The sequence below is a fragment of the Lemur catta genome, chromosome 7, assembly GCF_020740605.2.
Source record: "Lemur catta isolate mLemCat1 chromosome 7, mLemCat1.pri, whole genome shotgun sequence".
In the NCBI taxonomy this organism is placed as follows: domain Eukaryota; kingdom Metazoa; phylum Chordata; class Mammalia; order Primates; family Lemuridae; genus Lemur; species Lemur catta.
Genome location: NC_059134.1, coordinates 41,498,915 through 41,520,007, shown reverse-complemented (window position 1 = coordinate 41,520,007; position 21,093 = coordinate 41,498,915). Strand labels below are relative to the sequence as shown.

The 21,093-nt window shown below is 44.8% G+C and overlaps 2 protein-coding genes across 3 annotated transcripts in view; both read left to right on the top strand.

Annotated features, from left to right (window-relative positions):
* Window positions 1-2,261, top strand: part of HEPHL1 (hephaestin like 1) — a 62,696-nt gene extending 60,435 nt beyond the window's left edge. The window contains exons 18-20 of the mRNA XM_045557114.1: window positions 658-820; window positions 1,295-1,366; window positions 1,473-2,261. Of these exons, the coding sequence (XP_045413070.1) occupies window positions 658-820; window positions 1,295-1,366; window positions 1,473-1,675 (438 nt within the window). The 3' untranslated portion in view covers window positions 1,676-2,261. The remainder of the gene's footprint in view (window positions 1-657; window positions 821-1,294; window positions 1,367-1,472) is intronic.
* A 6,070-nt stretch (window positions 2,262-8,331) lies between these two features.
* The window catches only part of PANX1 (pannexin 1), a 47,063-nt gene continuing 34,301 nt past the window's right edge, over window positions 8,332-21,093 (top strand). The window contains exon 1 of one of the 2 annotated variants that reach the window (XM_045557112.1): window positions 8,332-8,733. In XM_045557112.1, the coding sequence (XP_045413068.1) occupies window positions 8,553-8,733 (181 nt within the window). In that variant the 5' untranslated portion in view covers window positions 8,332-8,552. Of the gene's footprint in view, window positions 8,734-18,363; window positions 18,448-21,093 lie in introns of those variants that run through there. The other variant, XM_045557113.1, reaches the window with a different exon arrangement.

Below are 21,093 nucleotides of genomic sequence, written 5' to 3'. Positions count from 1 at the left end.
CTGGGTCAGGAATCTGAGAGTAGTTTAGGTAGGTGGTTCTGATTCAGTATCTCTCATGAGGCAGCAATCAAGATATCACCTGGGGCTGTAGTCATTTAGGATGTGTCTGGAGCTGGAGGATCCAATTCCAAGCTCTCTCCTATGGCTGTTGATTGGAGGCTTCATTTCCTCACCATGTGGGTAAAGGCATAGGAGCTGGCTTCCCCAGAGGGAGTGATCCAAAAGAAGAGAGTGGAAGAGGGTCTAAGACAGAAGCCATGGTCTTTTATAACCTAATCTGGGAAGTGGAACACCAAGAAAAAAGGCACAAATTACATCAGTTCTTCCATATGCTACTGGTCACACAGGCCAAGCCTCATATAGTGTAGGAGGGGACTACAAAGGTCATGAGTACCAGGAGGTGGGGACCATCCAGGCTGTCATGGAATCTGGCTACTACAGGGTTTATCAATTTCATCAGTCTGTTCAAGGGACCAGCTTTAGGTTTCTCTGACATATCTCCATTGTGTTTCTATTTTTGATTTTATTGATTTCTGCTCTTTATTATTTCCTGCTCTCTGCTTACTGTAGGGTTTTTTTCTCTTTTTTTTTCTTGCTGTATTAAGCAAAGAAAGTCACAAGCTGTGGTTTTTTTTTTTTTTTTTTTTTTTTTTGCAGATGGATAAATCTTACCGAGAAGATGTGTATGATCTTTTCCCCATGACATTCCAAACCATTGAGCTGTTTGCAGATCACCCAGGGACATGGCTGCTACACTGTCATGTGTCTGACCACATCCATGCTGGCATGGAGACAACCTACACAGTCCTCCGGAACATAGGTACTATTGTCTGTCAGTGATGCCAAATGATGGCACCAAGCTTCCTGTAGACCCTGACAACAAGAGGCATGACAAAAATCCAAGATACAGCCCCCAAGGAGCTCAGAGTCAAGTAAAAGAGACAGATATGTAAATACGTGACTACAATAGAGTACGGTGTGTGTCATAGCAGAGCGCAGCATACGGAGTTTAGTAGCCGCGGTAGGAGGGAGTGGTTAACAGTTTGGGGATATGAGCCAGGGTTTCACAGAAGACATGATGCTCCAGATGGATCTTCATGGGTGAGCAGAAGTGGGAAAGGCAGGTGGGGTAGGAAAGCATGTGCATGGGTGTGAAGTAGCCGAGTGAGAATCCAAGAAAGACTGGCAGATACTGCTGGGATAAAGTCCTCGCTGGTGAAATGAAATGACTCATGTTATGGAAAGAACCTCCTTCTGTCATTTATAAAACAATCAACTTGTCTTCTTTGTGCAGACAACAGGATTCCCTACTCCACCACGTCCCCTTCAGGAGGGGCATCCCGTCCGGCCACTGTGCCCTCCGATGGTAAGGATAACCTCACCCTGCATGTGAATGGATCAACATTTCACTCTTCAAAAAAGACAGGGGCCTGACACCTCATTTTTTTCCTCTTTTTTTTTCTTTTTAACAGAACAACCCGGCGAGGAGAATCTCTATTTCTTTGGCAAGAGTCTAGGTCCGAGAGGAGCCAAGGCAGCCTTGGTCATCCTTTTCACCATCGGACTCCTCCTCCTGATTGCCACTGTGATTCTCTCCCTCAGACTCCACTCTGCAAAGAAGCAGATGGTTTACCAGGAAGTCCAGTCCTGTGCACTCCCCACGGATGCTCTGTGAACCATCTGGTCTTCCTCAGCAGGGAGGGGCGAGACCCCACAGCTGGCTGGCCGGATGGCCGCCAGCAGGGAAACAGGACCAAAGCATCGTTCACCAAGGAAGGTTGACACTGTATCCTGGATCAGGCTTCTGATCCTCTGGAACATCATCCAAAGCAATTTGCTTTTGTTTACTTGTTTTTAAATGGGCTGTGAATAATCCTCAGGTATAAAAGACAGAAAAAGGAGCACAGGCGTGACACAGAGGTGCCAACTCTTAGTCTGTTCTTGGGATGATTTGCTTAAGTGGGAGACTCTCTGCAAGATATCTTTATATTCCATCTTTCATAGTTATTAAACAGTGCTTCCTAAGCTTACTGTCAAAGTTGCTAGATGAACAACTTCTAGAAAGAGTTACAGTGCTTCAGACATCTAACAGCAAGGGCACTGATTTTTCAACACTGTTGCATAAGATGTTTCTTGCAGTTTTTCCAGGGAAACTGTCTTTCTGAGTTTCTGGGCTTGAATCTTGAGTCTGATTCTTCATTCAGTTCATTTCAATGTCTAAGTCAGTATCTGCTGATAGAATTGGACCAAATGTATTTTTGGCGGGGGAGGGGGGATTTAACCAGTTCTCCTGGTCTTTTCTCCTTTAATATAAATAACCTGTGCACTGATGGTTATAAAAGGCAAAGTTATAAGCTTTTAAAAAAATTGCTGCTGTTTTTATGCAAACTTGCAGAAATACATCAATGTTTACAACTCACTTCATGTTATATGTTTCTACAATATGTTTCCATGGCAATGCTTATATTTTCAAAAATCAACTAGAGAATTTTATTTATATTTCAGACTGTGAGAGGGTTGGGATTTGTGAAAGAGCAGGCTAGGTTTTCCCACTGTGAGTCAGAGACTCCCTGGGATTTTAGTATAAGCTCTCACTTAAGAGAGGGAAACTTTGCAGGAGGCAGGTCTGGGCTTGAATTAACTTTTGTTCCTTCTTTTCTTTTCTCTTTTTTTTTTTTTGAGACAGAGTCTCACTCTGTTGCCCAGACTAGAGTACAGTGGCGTTATCATAGCTCACTGCAACCTCCAACTCCTGGGCTCAAGCGATCCTCCAGCCTCAGTCTCCGGAGTGGCTGGGACTACAGGTGCATGCCACCATGCCTGGTTAATTTTCCTATTTTTTTTTTTTTTAGAGACAGGATCTCACTCAGGCTGATCTTGATCTCCTGACCTCAAGCTATCCTCCCACCTTGGCCTCCCAGAGTGTTAGGATTACAGGCGTCAGCCATTGTGCCCAGCTGGGCTTGAATCTTGAGTCTGATTTTTCATTCAGTTCGGGGGAATCTTTCCAAGTCTCCATCTTCTATGAAATAATAACAGTCTTATGTGAGAAACACCAGCAGGAATTCATCAATGCAGCTGACTGGTTGGGAAGAGAAAGGATCTCTCAAAAATCTGAGATTCCATGCCTCTTAAAGACATACCCATTTATGGGAGGAGAAAAAGAGAAAAAGGAAAGGGTAGAAAAAGAGCCTTGGTGGCAGTTTTTTAAATTATTAAATCAGCTTTGAAAATAAGTATTACAGTTTCCAAGGCTCAAATGCAAAAACAAAATGCTGAACAACTAAATTCAACCCATTACAAGGCAATTTACACTCTCTGTATGCATGCTTAGACATTAGGGGTAAGACTGATAAAAGCAATATTGTTTATTACTAGACTGAGAAATTGGCCAGGGCAAGGTGCATGCCCTGGGATGCCAATGCCAATGTTAGATGAGTGATATTAGTACATCTACCTTAGCGGTGGATCATTTGAATGTCCAGGTGAATGACTAGGACCTAATAAATACTCTGGTGGTAGAGGGACCTTTCATACGTTCTCATCTTGGTGAGGGGAATCGGGAAATTTGATAGAAGCTATAGACTTACATAAAAGAGGATGCAAATGCTAATAGTTCTGTTCATAGTTTGCTTGAATGTCATATCAAGTAGGATACACAAACAATTTTGAATTTCAGCCTGTTAACCACTGACAATGTGATTTTGTAATACATGCTTTACAGTTTTCATATATGTGTAGGCTCCATAATTTCACAATAATTATGGTAAATGCCTTATTTATTACTCACCTTTAGTAAGACAACATATTGTTTAGTTGTAAGTTTTTTCCTTTTCAGTTTATTTTTTTAATGAAAACAAAACCACAAAGTAGTTTGATTGTACCATTTCTCTTTTTAATAAAGCTTAACATAAGATGGCTATGTGCATGGTTTTCTTTTCACTCAAAATTATCTATCACTAAATGGGGGTGGGGTGTTAAAGGAGAATTCTCTTTTAAATATTTAGCTGCTATGGCTATGCCCGTTGTACTTGTTAGAGGAAATGAAACAACATAATATACCTCCACAAATAATATGGCTCCTCAAACATGGTTTCCTCAAATGTACCACATGCCTTAATTCTCAGCCTCACTCCCTTGAGCAAATCAACCTTACCTGCACTTGCACACACCTTTCCCTCCTGTTACAGGGGAAAAGTGTCCCTGCTCCTAGTGGGACAGTCTTGCCACTTGACTCTGGACCTCATTCCTTCTTGCTGTCTCAAGGACTTCATTCCCTTAGTTATCAGTTTTCCCTGCTACATCGTTCTGTGATACCATCTGCAATGTCCACCATTAAAAACAGAAAGAAAAGATTCTCTTCCTTAACTCCATAACCCCCTCCAACCCAATTTCTCTCTTCCCTTGATAGCAGAACATAAACAATTCTCCACACTTGTTGCCTGTACCACCTCACCCCACGCGTCCCTCAGCCCATTCCAAAGGCTTCCAATCCAGTGTGCCCAGCTCCCACACCCCAACCAGCTGTTGTCAACATTACCAACCATGATGCCACTTTCAGTGGCTTCTTCTCCATCTTTATCTTGTTCAATCTCTCAGCAACAATTGACAGCTCCTTCCTTCTGGACACCTCTAGTCCCTTGGTTCTGCAAGGTGACTTCCCGCCAGCCTGCTTTCTCCATTGCTATTCCTTCCCAATCTCTTTTGCTAGCTCCTTCTCCTCTGTCTGACTTCAATGTTAGCATGCCTCAGAACTTGATATTGGGCCTTTTCTCCCTTTTCACCCTCTGAGAGAGGGTGAATAACATCTCCAAAGATTTCGTGTCCTAATCCCTGAACCTGTGAATGTTACCTGTGGCAAAAGGAACTTTGCAGACATGATTAAGTTAAGGATCTTAAGATAAAGAGTTTATCCTGAGTTATCCATATTGGTGCTGAATGTATCCTTAGGGAAGAGAGGCAGTGGGAGAATTTGACTATAGAAGAAGGCAATGTGACAACTGAAGCAAGATGCTATACTGCTGGCTTTGGAGATGGAGGACGAGGCCATGAGCCAAGAAATGCAAAGATTGCAGTTCTAGAAGCTGGGAAAGGCAAAGGAATGGATTCTTTTCTAGACCCTCTGAAGGGACCTTTGCCTTGCTGATACTGAAACTGATTTTGGACTTCAAAGTTCCACAAGTGTAAGAGAATAAATACGTGCCACCAAGTTTGTGGTAATTTGTTACTGTCTTCTCCACAGTTTATTTCATCCATCTTCAATGGATCTGAAAACCATCTTTATGCTAATAAATTCAATACGTGTTTCTCCAACCCTGACCTTGGGCTACAGACTCACACAAACCCTGTTCCAGCAGGGTCACTGCAGCAGTCCCCTGGCCAGCCTCTCTACCACCCCTCCTGTCCCTCCCAACTGCTGTCCACACACTGCCACAGTGCTCTTCCAAATCTCATCACATCTCTTTTCTGGTTAATACCCTTTTAATGTCTTTCAATTTCACTTTTGATAATAGCCAAACTCTATACCTTGGTCTTTAAGGCCTAGCCTGATATGGCCCATGCCTACCTCTCCAACTTCTTGAACTTTGCTCCAGCCTTTACCAGTTTCTATGCCTCATGAGTTCTTTCTTGCCTGAGGGCCTTTGCACACGCTGCTTTCTATGCCTGAAATGCTTTCCCTGTGCAGAATCTCCATCCTCTTTCTTAGCTTTCCTAGTTCAGATGTGAGCCCCCCAGACTGCCCTGTCTAAAGAACATCCCTACCCTAGCCCATCTCTTCTGTTTTCCTTTGTAGCACTTATCACAGGACATAATTATTTTATATAACTTTTAGCTTGAGTTTTGCTTGCCTCTTTGACTGGAATGCAGGCTCCTTAGAAGCAAGGACCCTGATCTGTTTGGCTCACTTGTTGCATCCCTAGCACAGTATATAATAGTTCAGAAAATATTTCTTGAATGAATGAATATGTAAATAGAACAGGTAGTCTAGTAAGCTTGACTATTTTGACTCTGGCTATCTGGGTTGAAAAAGATCTCATATGCAAATGTCAAGGATCTCAAACAAGCAAAACAGAGTTCCAGGAGACTGGTTGTGAGGTCCACAACCCACCTTGGCTTCCTTTTAACAAATGACACTAGGGAAAGAGGTGGGAGTAGGGTGGACTTGGGAGGAGGGTTTGTTATTTAATCCCTAAACACACTTTATAAAAACAGTAATATCATCAAAAACATAGAAACTCTGGGAAACTCTCATGGCCAAGAGGAGCTAAGAAGACATGATGACAAAATATAATACGGTAACATTGTTTACCTAGAAGGGATGCTGAAGTAGAAGGATACTGGGGGGAAATTAAGAAAATCTGAATAAACTACAGACTTTAATTAATGATACTGGCTCATTTATTGTAAGAAATGTACCATACTAATGTAGGATGTTAATAACAGGGAACCTGGGTACCAGAATAGGGGGGTACATGAGAACTCTGTACCATCTGCTCAATTTTTCTGTTAATCTAAAACCAAAGTTAAGATTAAAATTAAATTCTATTTTTTAAGAAAGCAATGTTATCTATACTCTCGTTTGACATGTTAAACTCCTGAGATTGGTAATGACAGCTGTCAAATGCTAAGTGCCCCGGTTGTGGTGAGCACTGTTATATATTACCACATTTAATCTTCAGAACAACCTAATGAGTTGGAAGCATTACCCTATTTGGAGAGTGAGGAAACTGAGGTTTAGAGATTTCCACTGACATATCCTTGGTCATATAGCAGTAAGCGGCAAACCCAGGAGCTGAACCCAAGGTCTTGTCTTCTCATTGCTTCCCAAAGAACGTTGGCACACGTCAGATTGCTTCATTTGATTTCTGCAGTGGGAACAATGGCTCCCTTAACTTCCATGCCCTTCTGTACCACTCATCTCTGTCCTCAAGGCCATGGCACCAGTTTGGGGTGTTGTTCCTTCTCATGTGTAAAATTTTGAGAGCCTCTTCTTGCCTGGCCTCTCCTCCATTGTGCATTCCAATCCATTCCACACGTGGCTGGCAGATTAACCATTTTAAAGAACAACACCATCTATATTCCTCCCCTCCAAAAACTCCCTAATGCCTACTGACAAAAAGCCCACACTACCTCCTCTGGTCCCCACCTTTTCATCTCTGATTCCTTCCCTTTCACCAGCCCTACACCAGTGTCAGGTGGCTCTACTTCCTATTTCCCAACAAGTTCTGTGTTTTGCTTCTATTTTACATTCAGCAACAGAGGAAAGCCTTCATATTGAATGTAAGATATTGCCAGGACTGAGGGCAATTTACACAACTGCTGAGATTCAATCCAGATCTTCAGAAGACTTGATATGCCATGAAAAAACAGACATGCAACCCACCATCACACCACATAAGGCAGAATGAGATAATGTTATTCCTGGAATAACATTCCTAATGTTCCTGGAAAGGGAGACACAGTGACTGTCTTAGCCAAGGTGGGAGGAGTAGTCAGGGTTCCTGGATGGGCCTGGACTCAGGCTCTTACTGGGATGGCGGGGGAAAGCGCTGATTGAAGCCTGAGACCTTGTCACACTCAGCGACCGCCACCGTCCCCGCGCTCCCTCGCACGCAGAGCCCCTGGAAAAGTCCAGCGCTCCCCCTGCAGCACGCCCTCTGTCTACACTGCTCGATTGGCCTTTTACGGCACCCATTGTTCTTTGAAGCTTTTGTAGGTCCTTTTAACCCCATTTCACCGTGTAGCAATGTTGGGGGTGGGGCGCCAAAGGGGGCCATTCCCCTCCACAGGAGTCGCTTGCAGAAATGATTTCAAACTTCCCAGGTACGAGGAAGTGGGGAGAACGAGGAAGGGAAGGACGCGATAATCTTTATACAGGTGCCGCTCGCGGGGAAAGATCGCTTTCCCGGGGCGGGCCCGAGAGGTGAGGGACGCAGCCGCGCCCACCCCGCCCCGCGACGCCGCGTCTTCCGGAAGCTCCACGCCCCCGAGCGCTCGGTTTCCCCGGATGGTTCCGGAAGAGCGCGGCGGCGCCGGCTGACGGCGCGCGGCCCGGAGGCAGCTTTAGCAGTTGGGGCGGCGCGGAGGGGCCGGGCGGGGGGCGCGCTTTGTCCCCCGGTTGGCTCTGGCTCCGGCGGGCGCGCCAGAGAAGCGCGGAGCGCGGTGTCGCGCGCGCCCCGGGAACCCGCGCTGGCTGTGCGCGCGGGGGCGGGACCGCGGCACCGGGAGCGCCTGGGTCCCCACCCCGCAGGCGGAGGCCGCGAGCGCCAGAGCTCGTGCGCCCGGCGCAGCCCTGTCTTGCCCCGAGCTCCGCCTGGCCGGGCGCCGAGCCCCGGCAGCTGCGTGCGGCTCCGGTGGGGCCGCTGGGAGCCCGAGGGCCGAGACACAAAGGCAGGCGAGATGCGGGAGCAGCTGGGGCGCGGGCAAAGGGAAAGCGAAAGCCGGGCTCCCCTGCGGTGACGGGGGGAAGGCGCCGCGCTGCTCTCCCGGCGCCCGCAGTACCTGGGCCTGTCCTCGCGGGCCTGCCCGGCCGAGCCCGGCGCGCCGCAGCCATGGCCATCGCCCACCTGGCCACGGAGTACGTATTCTCCGACTTCTTGCTGAAGGAGCCGGCGGAGCCCAAGTTCAAGGGGCTGCGGCTGGAGCTGGCCGTGGACAAGATGGTCACATGTATCGCTGTGGGGCTGCCCTTACTGCTCATCTCGCTGGCCTTTGCGCAGGAGATCTCAATTGGTGAGGCTCGGGGGCCGGAGGGCGGGCTGGGCCGGGCCGGCGTTACGGGGGCCACCCGGGGCAGGGGAGCTGGGCTTCTCCCGCGTACAGGCCTGAATCTCGGCACGCCCCTCGTGCTGCTCGCAGCTGCGATGGGCGTGAATGTTGGGAAGAAAGGTGGCCCCAGTTTTATGTTCCAAAGCGTTCTTTGCCTGCCTTTGTCATCTGTACCCCTGTCGACTCTGTGGGCATCCCTACTCCTAGTTCGTGGTCCCGGGGCCCCACTGATCGGACTGTGGCTTAAAGTTCACAGCCCACCCTTATGCCTGGCGCCCTTGCCACCAGATTTGCCAAGAACAGATGTGTCACCTCTTTTCACCCTGACCCTCACATATTTGTGCAGTCACTTAAAATTTTGTATCACAGAAGTTCCTGAGTAGCTAAATGGAGGATGTGAAGACAAGTGCTCCATGAAAAGTGTGTTCCCCTTTTACTGTCTTAACATTTATTTGGTATTTACTGAGACTTTAGCTCCGTAGGGTTGTGAATAATAACGAAGTATCCGCCCTTGGCAGGTATTACATCGTCCACTCTAAGGGGCGCCTTACTATGAACGTGAGATGAGGGAGCCCCCTTCATGTAAATCTCATTTGATCTTAAAAGAGTTCTGTGAGATTTGAAAGTTTGGTGGTTTGGGCAGGATCGCCTGGCTAAAGTGGCTGGTCTTCCTCATTAGCTGTTCAGACTTTCAGCACAGGAGGGAGTATATGAATTAACAGGAAGGTAGTGTGGGAGGGTAAAAGACAGTTTTGGGGCAGGCAGGGGTCGCGGGAGAGGAAGAAGAGGCCAGTAGAACTGGACCTTGGGAAAACTTAATGTCAGACGGTGGATGGGAATTGGATAAGCAGAAGTGAAACCTTTGTTGAGATTTTGAGAAGGCAGAGAATGTTACATATTCCGGGAAGGGGAGACACAGTGACTGTCTTAGCCAAGAGGGGAGGATTAGTCAGGATTTCTGGGATGTGAGAATGAATATGGGCCTAGATCAGGTTAGGACAGAAGAGCACATACTGATGGTTCCAGAACTGTGAAGTTAATGTTTGAGCAGACTGATTGAAAACAACAGCACTTAATAAATACTAGCCTAATTGCAGCAGGAGGGTTCTGTGAAGGATGGGGGAGGACGGAGCAGGGAAGGCCAGGTGCCAAGAAGGGGACATCAGGTAAAGTCTTTTGCATGGGTGGTGTGAAGGGTGTAAGGGAAGAAGGGGTGATTTCTGAGAGATCAAGGAGTAATAGGCAGCACTTGGGTACCTAGTTTTGGGGCAGGCAGGGATGGGGGAAGAGGAAGGCCATGAAGGGCAGAGACTGACCAAACTTGTTGCCAAGGTTGTGTGTCTGGGTTGGTAGAGAACAGTGGTGTGGTGTTCATGGGAATAGTGAAGTTGAGGGAAGAGTTGGTTAGAAAAGGGTGACGAGTTTGATTTTGTAATTTGCAGCATTAAGTTCAGTTTGGCAGGAGGTTGCCTAATTCACTGTGGAAAATAAATTTTTAGTTTCCTTGGTCTTTGGGCAGGCATAGTCATCGGGGTTTTTCTTTTCCCTTTCAGATGACAGTGAATTGAGACTTCCAGCTGAAAGGGAAACCACCAAATAGCATGGGTGCTGGAGATAATCTCTCCCTTCAGTCAATTTCTCCTCGAGTACCAGCTGTGTTCTGAACCCAGGGCTAGTCACCAAGGACCCAGGAATAAATGAGGCATGGTCCCTGTCCTCAGGGAGCAGACCTTGAGTACCTGGGGGGGACGGAGAGCCAGGAGGGAAGAGTTGGTCATCCTCCGTGACCAAGCTCCACCTCTAGCCCATGTACTAGAGGGCTTCTAAGGCACATGCATGTGTAGTGCATTAGGTACATCCAGACTGATGGGCTTGAGAGGCATTTTTTGAGGGGGTTGCCCATGCCGTGTGCATAGCACTGCTGTGCCTTGGGGGAGGATGTGAAAGCCTTTTGAGATTGGGTCCTCTCCCTGCCCTGCGGAAGTTTACTACCCAGCCAGGCGTTAGAATGGACCGGTGAGCAAGTAACATCTTTCAGCCGTGTGTGATTTGGGGACCAGACAGGTAGTGACCTCTGAGCTCCAGGCCAGTGAAGGTTGGCAAGCACTTGGATGAGAGCTGTCGAGCAGACTCCCATGTCTTGTAAAGTGCTTCAGGAGTTCCAAGGGGAGGACAAGCGTGTGGATGAAGCCAACAGGACCAGAGAAGACCCATCAGATTGAGTACACATTTAGCTAAAACCAGCGGAAGGGCTTTAGAGAGGAGGGGAGAGGTACATAGATTAATACATGGAATTGGTACAGTAGGGTCATGTCACGCAGCATTTCATTTTGTTCAGTTTAGCTGTATGCACTCTGCCAAAAACAAAACAGACCAAAAAAGAACAACAACAAAGAGAGAGTGGAATAATTTAAATGGAGCCAGCGTGTTGCCCACCACATTGGTGGGTGAGCACAGGCCCCAGTAGGAGTGTGTGATAGGGCCTGCCCACTTAAAGCATGGCTCCATCCTCCCTCTCTTGATGATTACTCCCTCCTTCTCTGGTGCCTGGAATACTCTTTCATTGTTGTACTTTACATAATGCATCATAACCTGTCCATATGGCTGCCTCACCTGCAAGATACTTGTTGATCCCTGGAAGCTGGTGTCTTGCATGGCACATTGAAGCTACTCTGTAAACATTTGTTGAGTGAATGAAAGGTGATAGCTTTTGGCATCATCAGGCATTTATTGAGCCTGGTGTTCATGGTGCTGTTCCTTGGCACTGGGGTGTCAGAATCATGTAAGACATAGACTCTGCCCCTTGGAAGCATGATTTACCAGAGCAGTTGAACATATAGCCCTCCTAATGCAGGATTCGTGGAATCTGAGCGTGTGAGGTGTGTACTAACGCCTGGTGCAGTGGGAAGGCAGAAGGAGGGGTTTAGGCCAGAGGAGGGTTTGAGTTCAGCTCCGAGGCAGGGTTCCAAGTGTATGGAGCTGTGTAGGCTGAAGCAGGAAAGTGTGAGACAACGTGTGGCCACGGGACTGTTAGGGGCACAGTCCCATAGAGAGGTGGGAGTTGAAGTCAGTGTACAGCAGTTCCATATAAAAGAGAGCACAGCAGATCTCATTGTTTTCCCATGTGTATTGGGGGTATATGTATAAAACTATTACAGAAACGAGAAAATCAACTTTAATGATTACACCCATCAATTTTTTTCTTTTCCACTTGTATTGATAAAGTAGTATGTAAAAAAAATCATCAATTGTGATATAAAATCCTCTTAAGCATAAAATTTTGTTCTCCAGTTATTTTCTGGAAACTAAATTTTCTATCAACTGGTATTTTATAAACTAGGATTCAAATTGTAACTGCCGATTTTTGCCTTAAAGAAACATTTTTACTTTAAAGAAAATCCAATAAATAAAAAAATAGATGTGGATCAATTTATAGATTTAAGAGAGAGTTCTGTGTGGGTTGCAGGTTAGAGAAGGTCCTCATGTAATAAAACATACTTGGCTTCGTATTAAAGGCTTCGCCTTAGTCTTTGGCCTATTTTCTCACCAGTTTGATCCACTGGGCTCCCTCTCAGACAAGAGGGACAGAGCTTGCCCAGGCCATAGAGACCCACTGGCATGGCAGCGAGCAGACTTTTATCAAAGTGCCAGCATGTGAAGTGTCCACTCCTGGCGGGGTCTGGCCCCTCCCCTCCTGTAGCGCCTCACACAGGCGCAGTGTGGTTGGGGGTGGGTGTGGGGCTGCCTGGGCTGGTGGGGATTGTGATGGGGGCAGAGCAGAGGGGACTGTGCCTTGCTCATTCGCCAGGTCTTGCTCTGCCTGCCCGTGGCTGTGGGTCATCTCAGAAGTGATGTGGTCCAGGGGGGGAGAACAGGGCTGGTGCCATGGTCAAGGTGAAGGGCAGCTTTGGTAGCCTTTGCAATAGTCAGTAGTTTGGGGTCACAGCTACTTCTGGGTCCTGACGTGCCCTGTGACAGTGAGAATTACAAGCAGAAACACTCTCGAAGGAGTCGCAAGGAGACTCTCTTAACTTCTGACTTATGCCTGGGAGCATTTTGAAAGCTTTTGGACAGTGTGCCAAGGGTTGAATATACGAACTAAAGCGTGCACCTGTTCTGTTTAGGCCTGATACTTCCACTCAGCCTTCCCAAAGTACTGCAGGCCCGGCCCCCCGGGAGGGTGAGATTTAGTTGGGGAGGGGGAAAATTACACATAACTGGCACACAGCAGAAGGCAGTTTAAATTTAATTATAAGCTCAGATTATATTGCAAGTGCCTCAGATTGCCTTTTGTGGTATTTTTGTGGCGAGGAGGAGTCTGTTCAGAGTGCCAGTGACTTTGAGCTGGAAGGACTCTGTGCTGTGGGAGCCAGAGAAGGGAGAACTAGCGCAGGCTTTGTTTTTTACCAGCCCTCACGTCTCCTTCCTCGTGCCTTGCATCGTCACGTCTTGCACACAAAATGCTCAGTAGCAATTTAGTGAAGGAAACGCCAGAACACATTAGAGAACTCTCCTGGGTCCCCTCCTCCCCTGTCCCCCAAGAATGGCTGGGCTGAGGGAAAGGAGGGGGGCATTCCAGGTACTGAAGTCAAAGTAAAACATAGAGAAAAATCTCTAAATTTAACGTTCTATTTGGGAAGCAAGAATTACAGTTTGGGGCATACACACAGACTGCTCTTTGGTATGTCCAAAGAACAAAGAGAAAGTTAGGAGATTTATTAGAGAAATGTAACATATTGTTTTGAAAGAAACTCATTGGCACTAGAGCAGCTTTTGGGAGCCTGCAGGCTATGGTTGGTGAGTGATGGTGGTGGTAAAACTAGTCTTAGAGTCCCAGCAGGTCATTTCAGCAGCTACTAGTTAAAATTGATCTTAGGGTTATAGTAGACCAGTTCAGGAGCTGGGCTTATGGAAAGAATTAATTCTTGGAACAGGTGCTATGTGACCTGAATGCTTTTTCCCCTGGCCCCTGAACTCTGATTTAGTTGGGTGTGATAAGAATGGCCCATTTGTCCCAGTCGCTTGGAAGTGCTTTCCCTGCATGTCATTTGATGATACAAGTGCCATTCTGGGTCAGGCCAGTCTCGGCTCCCTCCTGGACGTTTGCCTGTGATAATAGCAGTGAAGGGTGCGCATCATTGTGTGCACGAGGTGTGTCGCCCCACTGGAATTATACACTCAGGTTATATTGCAAGGACCTCAGATTCCCTTTTGTGGTTATTTTTGTGGTGAGGAAGAGTCTGTGCTCAAAGTGCCAAAGGGCTGTATTGTGGCAAAAGGATCAGTATCATTCTGTTTGGCTTGGACACCACATGGTGTCTCCTCTGTGAGACAGAGTCCTGTGCCACAGAAGGCCCCTCATCTCTAACATATGTGTTCCCAAATGCCACTAGAGGTGCCGCACATTTTCCTGGGAGGAAGGGAGAGAGGTAGGTTTGGAAAATAGCTGGGTAATAGCTTGGTGTAAAATACAAGCATGATTGCACAAAATGATCTTTAAGCTCTGAAATTCTAGGAGCATTCATCTAAGCTGTTGAAGAAATGAATTCCTTAAGCATGCTACCGTTATGGCCTGAATGTTTGTGTCTGCCTTCCCAATTCGTATGTTGAAGCCCTAATCCCCAATGTGATGGTATGTGGAGATGGAGCCTTTGGGAGGTAATTAGGTTCAGATGAAGTTCTGAGGGTGGGGCCTTCATGATAGGATTAGTGCCCTTATCAGAAGAGGGAGAGGAGGAGAGGGAGAGGGAGAGGGGGAGGGAGAGAAGACGGAAGGGTGGGAGGGGAGAGAGAGAGAGAGAGAGCAAGAGAGAGAGATTGAAATCTCCACAAGGAAAAGCATGTGAGGGCACAGGGAGAAGGTGGCCATCTGCAAACCAGGAATAGAACCCTCACTGTACACCCATCTGCTGGCACCTTGATCTGGGACTTCCAGACTCCAGAACTGTGAGAAAATAAATGTTTCTTGTTTAAACCACCCAATCTGTGGTATTTTCTTATAGCATTCCAAGTAGGCCAAAACAAAGCTTTCAACAGACCAGACTCTAAGTGGGATTCATGTTCTTGGGGTCTTTCGACAGGGTCTGCTGTACCCTGGGCTTAGGTCTGGTGCCTCAGGTGCTGCTTTGATTCTCTGGTGCCCTAACTTGGCATGTAGCCCCTAGGAGAGAAAAGCCCCCATCTCCTGCCAGGGTATTTCTTGCCCTGAGCCAGGCAGACTGGACCAGATGGGGAGCAAGGGGCAGCCAGTAGACCCCTGGGGAAAGGGTGTCTGGGCTGCCAGAGACCCTGCCTCCCTTCCATTGGGCAGCCACTGGGGAAAGAGGGACTTGGTCCTTCCAAGTTAGCTCTGCTCTTTTGCTGTCATTACAGGGCAGGCATTGGGCCACCTCTAGTGACCCACAGGACAGATATAACTGCAGCTGCTTCCGATACCATTTGCTTGCAGTTCCCCTTTCGCTTCCTGGAACTGAGTCAGCGGCTGGGTGACTTAAGTCGTTCGCTCTGTTGTGGCTGAATTTAGGTGCATCTTTGGGAATATCTTCAGGCTGCTTTTCAGCATGTACCAGCTGGCAGAGCAAACTGATTATTTTCAAGAGTGTCTATGAGAGTGGGCCAATATTTAGGGTCTCATGGCATAGGTCCCATAACAGCACATGCTCAACTGACAGAACCAAGGAGCCCAGAGAGACTCCTAACCCTTGCAGAAGGATGCATGCTGTGCAGAGTGGCAACTGTTGCATACTTGTTTTATTTTGTTGACGTTTTTGTTGTTTTTCTTGTACAGGTGGTACCCAAATACATTCTCATGGTGAAGGATTCATAAACCTCCTTCACCATGTGCTAGAGGTAACCACCTAGGGCACTTTGCACAGCCTTATTGTCTCCTTTCTCTGCTTTAATAGAGCATGTGTACATTAGATTTTTTAAAAAACAAATTGAACCATACCATGGTGGTTTGCTTTTCCCCACTTGGTGTATTTGCAGAGCGTTCTGTGTCAGTACATAAGTGTCACCTCACTGTTTTATGATAGGCAGAACAGTATTCCATAGTGTAGAATATTCTTAGCATAATTCATCAAAACAGTCCACTAGAGATAGATGTTTACATTCTTTCAAAATTTCTACTCTCACATAAACCTTGTTTGTATATCAATCTTTGTAAATATTTCCCTCCTGCCAACATTGAAAGGAAAGTAGATGGGAACAGTATCAGTTTCTAAAAGGATGAAATGGTTTTCCAGGATAGTTTGAGTTCCTATTTCAAATAAGTAGGAAAAAACTCTGCCTTGCACACAGTCCAGCTCTAACTCCCTCTAAGTGTGACTCTGTCAGAAGTTTAGAAGAGACACTTTGTTGTGCTCCTGGTTTTAAGAAAGAAATGGCCTCTTTCAGGGGTAAAATTACAACTTTAAGGTAGACTTCCTGATACTGTGCTTTTGTAACCCGCAGTTCAGGGGGTCTCCCTGTATTTAGTCTCCTTCCTAATATTTACAAGTTGAGTTAGGTAATTACTTGTATAATTATTTGTTGAATACTGTGTCCCCACCAGACTGTAAGTTCCCTGAGGGCAGGGACCATCTGTCCTTAAAGCTTCATACATAGTAGGCATTCAATAAAGTGTGTAAATGAACAGAATGAACAGGGGTGTCAGGAGGGTTTTAGTGTTTTGGGATCCTCATTGTTACCATATTGTCTCCAAAATGGAATTTTGTGCAGTCTTGAAAGAGTGTTAACTCTCCATAAAAAAAAAAAAAAATTGGAAACTCTGTATAGTGTCACTGGAGCTCACTAGAAAACGGTAATAGAACAAGAAATATGAAGTGACAGATAAGAAAACATTTAGTAATGATGAGTGCAATTAAAAAAAAATACTAGAATATATCCAAATTGCATTTGTTCCCTTTCAGTTTAGTGTGTCCTGACTTTAAGAGACCCAGTGAATTAGAGGATCCATATTTATTAATAATTATTTACTGTCCCCTATCTTTGTCCCCACCCCACCCCATCTCCCACCCCCTAAAAAGAAAGAAAAGAAAATGAGGCTATTGCTGTGGGGGGAAAAAAACCAAAAACCTATTATTTCAAAATAGGTGAAACTCCCAACCCCTAGCAAAAACTGAAAGTAAATCTTTGGACCTTTGCAGAATCTAGGTTTGGGAACACTGTCCTTCTGCAGCTTCCTCGGATTGCTTTCTTATCAAACCCCTAATGGAGGCAGTGAGTTTGGCCCAAAGTGGAGAAGGGGAGGCAGTTTTAGGGCATTGTGCCCTGGCTGAGCTGGGCAGCTCTGGGCGAGGGAGGCCCAGCTGCGGGCTGCGGGCTTTCTGAGGACAGCAGGGAGACCTTAGTTGCCAGGGAAGAAGGGCACCTAAAGAGAGTCTGTGGTCTGCCTGATACCAGGGCACACTTGGTTCTGTCGGGGGTGGAAGGTGTTTGGGGTGATGAGGAGGGGATTCTTATTTATTATCCATTCTCTCTAAAGCCTGTACTCCCTTTTCCTTATAAGTATTTATTTATGCATATATTTATCTGATTGTAAAGATAAGACTTGCTGTAGAAAATATGGAAAATATAGAAGAGAAAATAGTAGTAAATCTACCGCCAGGGGTAACCACAGCTCTATCTTGGTGTATTTTCCCCCAGGCTTTTTTATATAGACATAGCTGGTAACTTGTACTCTCCTTTTTAAAAACCAAACACTAAATCAGGGGCATGTTACTCACATTGTAAAATAAGTGACCAAGGCAAAGATCTCAATCATTGGAGGTTTATTAAGCCAAAGTTGTGGATGCCTGGGAAGAAAACAAACCACAGAAAAATCTTCGGCTGTTTTTTTGAAGGAGAATTTGGAAGTTTTAGTATTTAACAGGAGTAGAGCATACAGAAAGGAAAAAAAAAAAAGCAGTGAGTGGGTGAGTAGTGAGACAAAATGGTTACATTCTTGTGAAACCCAGGAAAATCTATATTTTACATAAGATAAGTCAAATGTTAGAGGAGAAAAACGGAATGAAGGAAGCATTAATTATGTAGATGTCCCTGGGTGGGTGGAAGGACGTTTGATCCTGTCTTGTCCCTGCTCTGCACCTGGGAAGATAAACTTATAATTCATTATTAGTGTGGAATTGAACAGACTTTAGTTTTAGGAGCTGGACTTAGCCCACAGACCTAAAATTACAGTTTGTGTGTCCCTGCTTATAAGAGGCCAGCAAGAAATTTCCTTCATGAATGATCTGTGGGGCCAGTCCTTCATAGGTATCTGAGGCCTTTACTTTCCATTTTGCGTAAGAAGTTGGGGGAGTGGTCCTGAAATTTTTATTTTCTTTTATATTACCGTGTTGTTAAATCTTTGTAAACTTGATTTTTGTTGGCTATAATGTAGAATATTGTACAAGTGTATCAAAATTTAAGCATTTCACAGTGTTTTGCTAATATAAATAGTATTGTGAAGAACACTCCTGAACATAAACCTCTTCTCTCTACAGATCTCAGTATTTCAACAGATTGTGGAAGTCTAATTACAATTTCAGGGTATCATTTTCTGGACTTGTGATTCATGTGGTTAGATTGCCCTCTGGATTCTCAGTGGACACTTCTACCTGCAGCTAAGAAAGTGCCTCTCCCTATAGCTGGCAGCAGTTAGTTGATTATTTTTGACAGTTTAATAGATGAATAAAGGTATGCCATTGTTTTAAATCACATTTATTCAGTTACAGTGTTGAATGATTTTTCATATGTATCTTTTCCATTTATATAATTCTGTGGATTATCTGTTCTTTAGCTTATCTTTCCAAAGGGATGGTGATTTCTCAATGGGTTTTATTAACTATTTCTATGGCTAACATAGTTGCAAATATGTTTTAGCTATTCTTTATTATCGATATTTTCTTTTCCAATTGTCAATTACCTTCAAATTTTATTTGTGATAAATTTTGGTGAGCAGAAATTATTTAAGTCATCAAAACTGTCCATCTTTGAATTTTTTATTTCTTCAGTTCCATTTTGATTAGATTGACATAGCCCATCCTTACAGCAATTAAATATCCATCAATTTTTTTCTAATTATCTTTAATAATTTTATTTGAACATTTACCTCTTCAATTGGTTTTGTTCTTTTGATGGTGTAAGCGAAGACTGTAGCTGATAATTCCCCCTTTGTCATGTATTGGGGAACCCATTCCTTATCCAGGCCAACTCTTAAGTGAGCTGTTTTAGGGCTATTTGTGTTGTTCTGCTGATCTACTAATTTTCATACAATACCAAACCATTCTGTTACTGCTGTCATACTAGCTTGGTTTTTGGTGTGAGGAGATACCTGGGTAAATTAAGTCAAGTCATAAAACAGTAGAACCATGAGCAGGAAAACTGAAGCTCAGCAATCAATCTAAGTGACTGACTTGTCCAGCACCAATTGTTCCATCTCTATAGGAGATTGATTCCTCACAATATATTAAATACATAAGAGGTTGTAGAATTACAGGAAGAGCATCATTATCAGCAGGACCCTTACTGGCAACTTGTCAGGTTAGCTCAATTATTAGGCATTTTTCTTTTTTTATACTTATAAGGAACACTATTTTGATATATAGTAAGAAATAGATATTTGGTCTTTGGTTACCTAGTGCTCAGCTCCTAAAACACTTGGAATCTCCAGAGTGACAGGTGTCTTTTTGTATGCTAATGAGAGGCTGGGGGCTCCTGGATAGTCTCAGTGTGGGGACTGGTTACCAGGGGAACCAACCTTGTGATTGGAGGATTGGAACTTTCAGCTCCAACCCCTGACCTCAAGGAAGGGGGATAAGGACTGAAGGTTGAGCGAGCACCAGTGGTCAATGATTTAATCAGTCATGCCTCCATAAAACCCCAGAAAAACAGTTCAGAGAGCTGCTAGGTTACATCCACGTGCTGGGAGGGTGGTGCACCCCACCTCCGTGGGGACAGAAGCTCCTTCACTTAGAACGCTTCTGAACCTTGCTCTACGTATCTCTTCACCTGTGTGTTCATCTGTATCCTTTAAACTATCCTTTGTGATAAATTGACAATAGTAAATAAAAGGTTTGCCTGAGTTTGTGAGTCACTCTAGCAAATGATTGAACACAAGGAAAGGGTTTTGGGAACCCTCAAATTATAGCTTGTTGGTCAGAAGTTCTATTACTGCTGTCCTTGTGATTGCGGGAAGCTATTATACATAAGGATGGGATGAATCAAGTAAAAGTGCTTTAAGAAAAATTACAGTTTCCAGACAGATTCAGAAAGAGGCAGATATTCTAGCATGAAGAATAAATAGGCTCTGCTTGGGGTTGGTGCTTCAGCTAAGGAGACAGGCTTGTTCATGGGTATAGGTGTGTCAGTGGAGGGAATTTTTCATATTAGTTTTTCAAATGTCTATATGTCTGTGCATGTCTGTGTTAAGGTTCAGACAGTAAGAGGAAAAATTAAAGCCCTGCCCTTTTTTTGGACACACCCCAATCTAAGTTTCTTCCCGAGTTAACTATTACTGTTTAATGTATATTCTTTACACTGCTCATTTTTGTAATTTGCTCATTTATCTTTAATATGTCCCGGAGATATGTTCATGTCAGTGCTTGTAAATCTGCCTCATTCTTTCTAATGTGTCATAATTTTCCATAGTGTAACTACACCTCAGTTCTTTTAACCATCTGTTTATGGACTTGTACGTTCATTCCACTTTTTCCTACTACAAACAGTGGTTCAGCAAACACCCTTGTATGCGCTGCTTCGTGCAAAATGTATTTCTCTAGAATAGTGGTTCTCAACTTCTTGGTCTCAGGATCCCTTTACATTCTTAAAATTTATGGAGGATTCCAAGAAGCTTTTGTTTGTGGGTTTTATCTATTGGCATTTATCATATTAGAAATAAAACTAACAAATTTAAAAAATATTAATTTAAAACAAACCCATTACATGTTCACACACGTATATATTTATGAAAAATAACTTCGGCAACAAAAACTTAAAGAGTGGCATTGTTTTCCATTTCTGCAAATCTCCTTTATGTCTGAATAGAAGAGCAGTGGATTCTCTTGTTTGCTTCTCATTCCTTATGTTGTGCTATCCCATGTTGGTAGACTCTGGAAACTCCACTGTATACACTCATGAGAACAAAAAGGCAAATAACACAGTACTGTGAAAATAGGTTTAACATTGTGGATCTCCTGAAAGGGTCTTGGATTCCAGGGTTTCCAGACCACACTTTGAGAACCATTGCTCTGGGGGGAAACTCGATGGTGGAGTTTGAAGCCAGAGGGTCAAAAGGTGTGCACATTTTAAATTTGAAAGGCACTTCCAGTAGTCTTCCAGGAT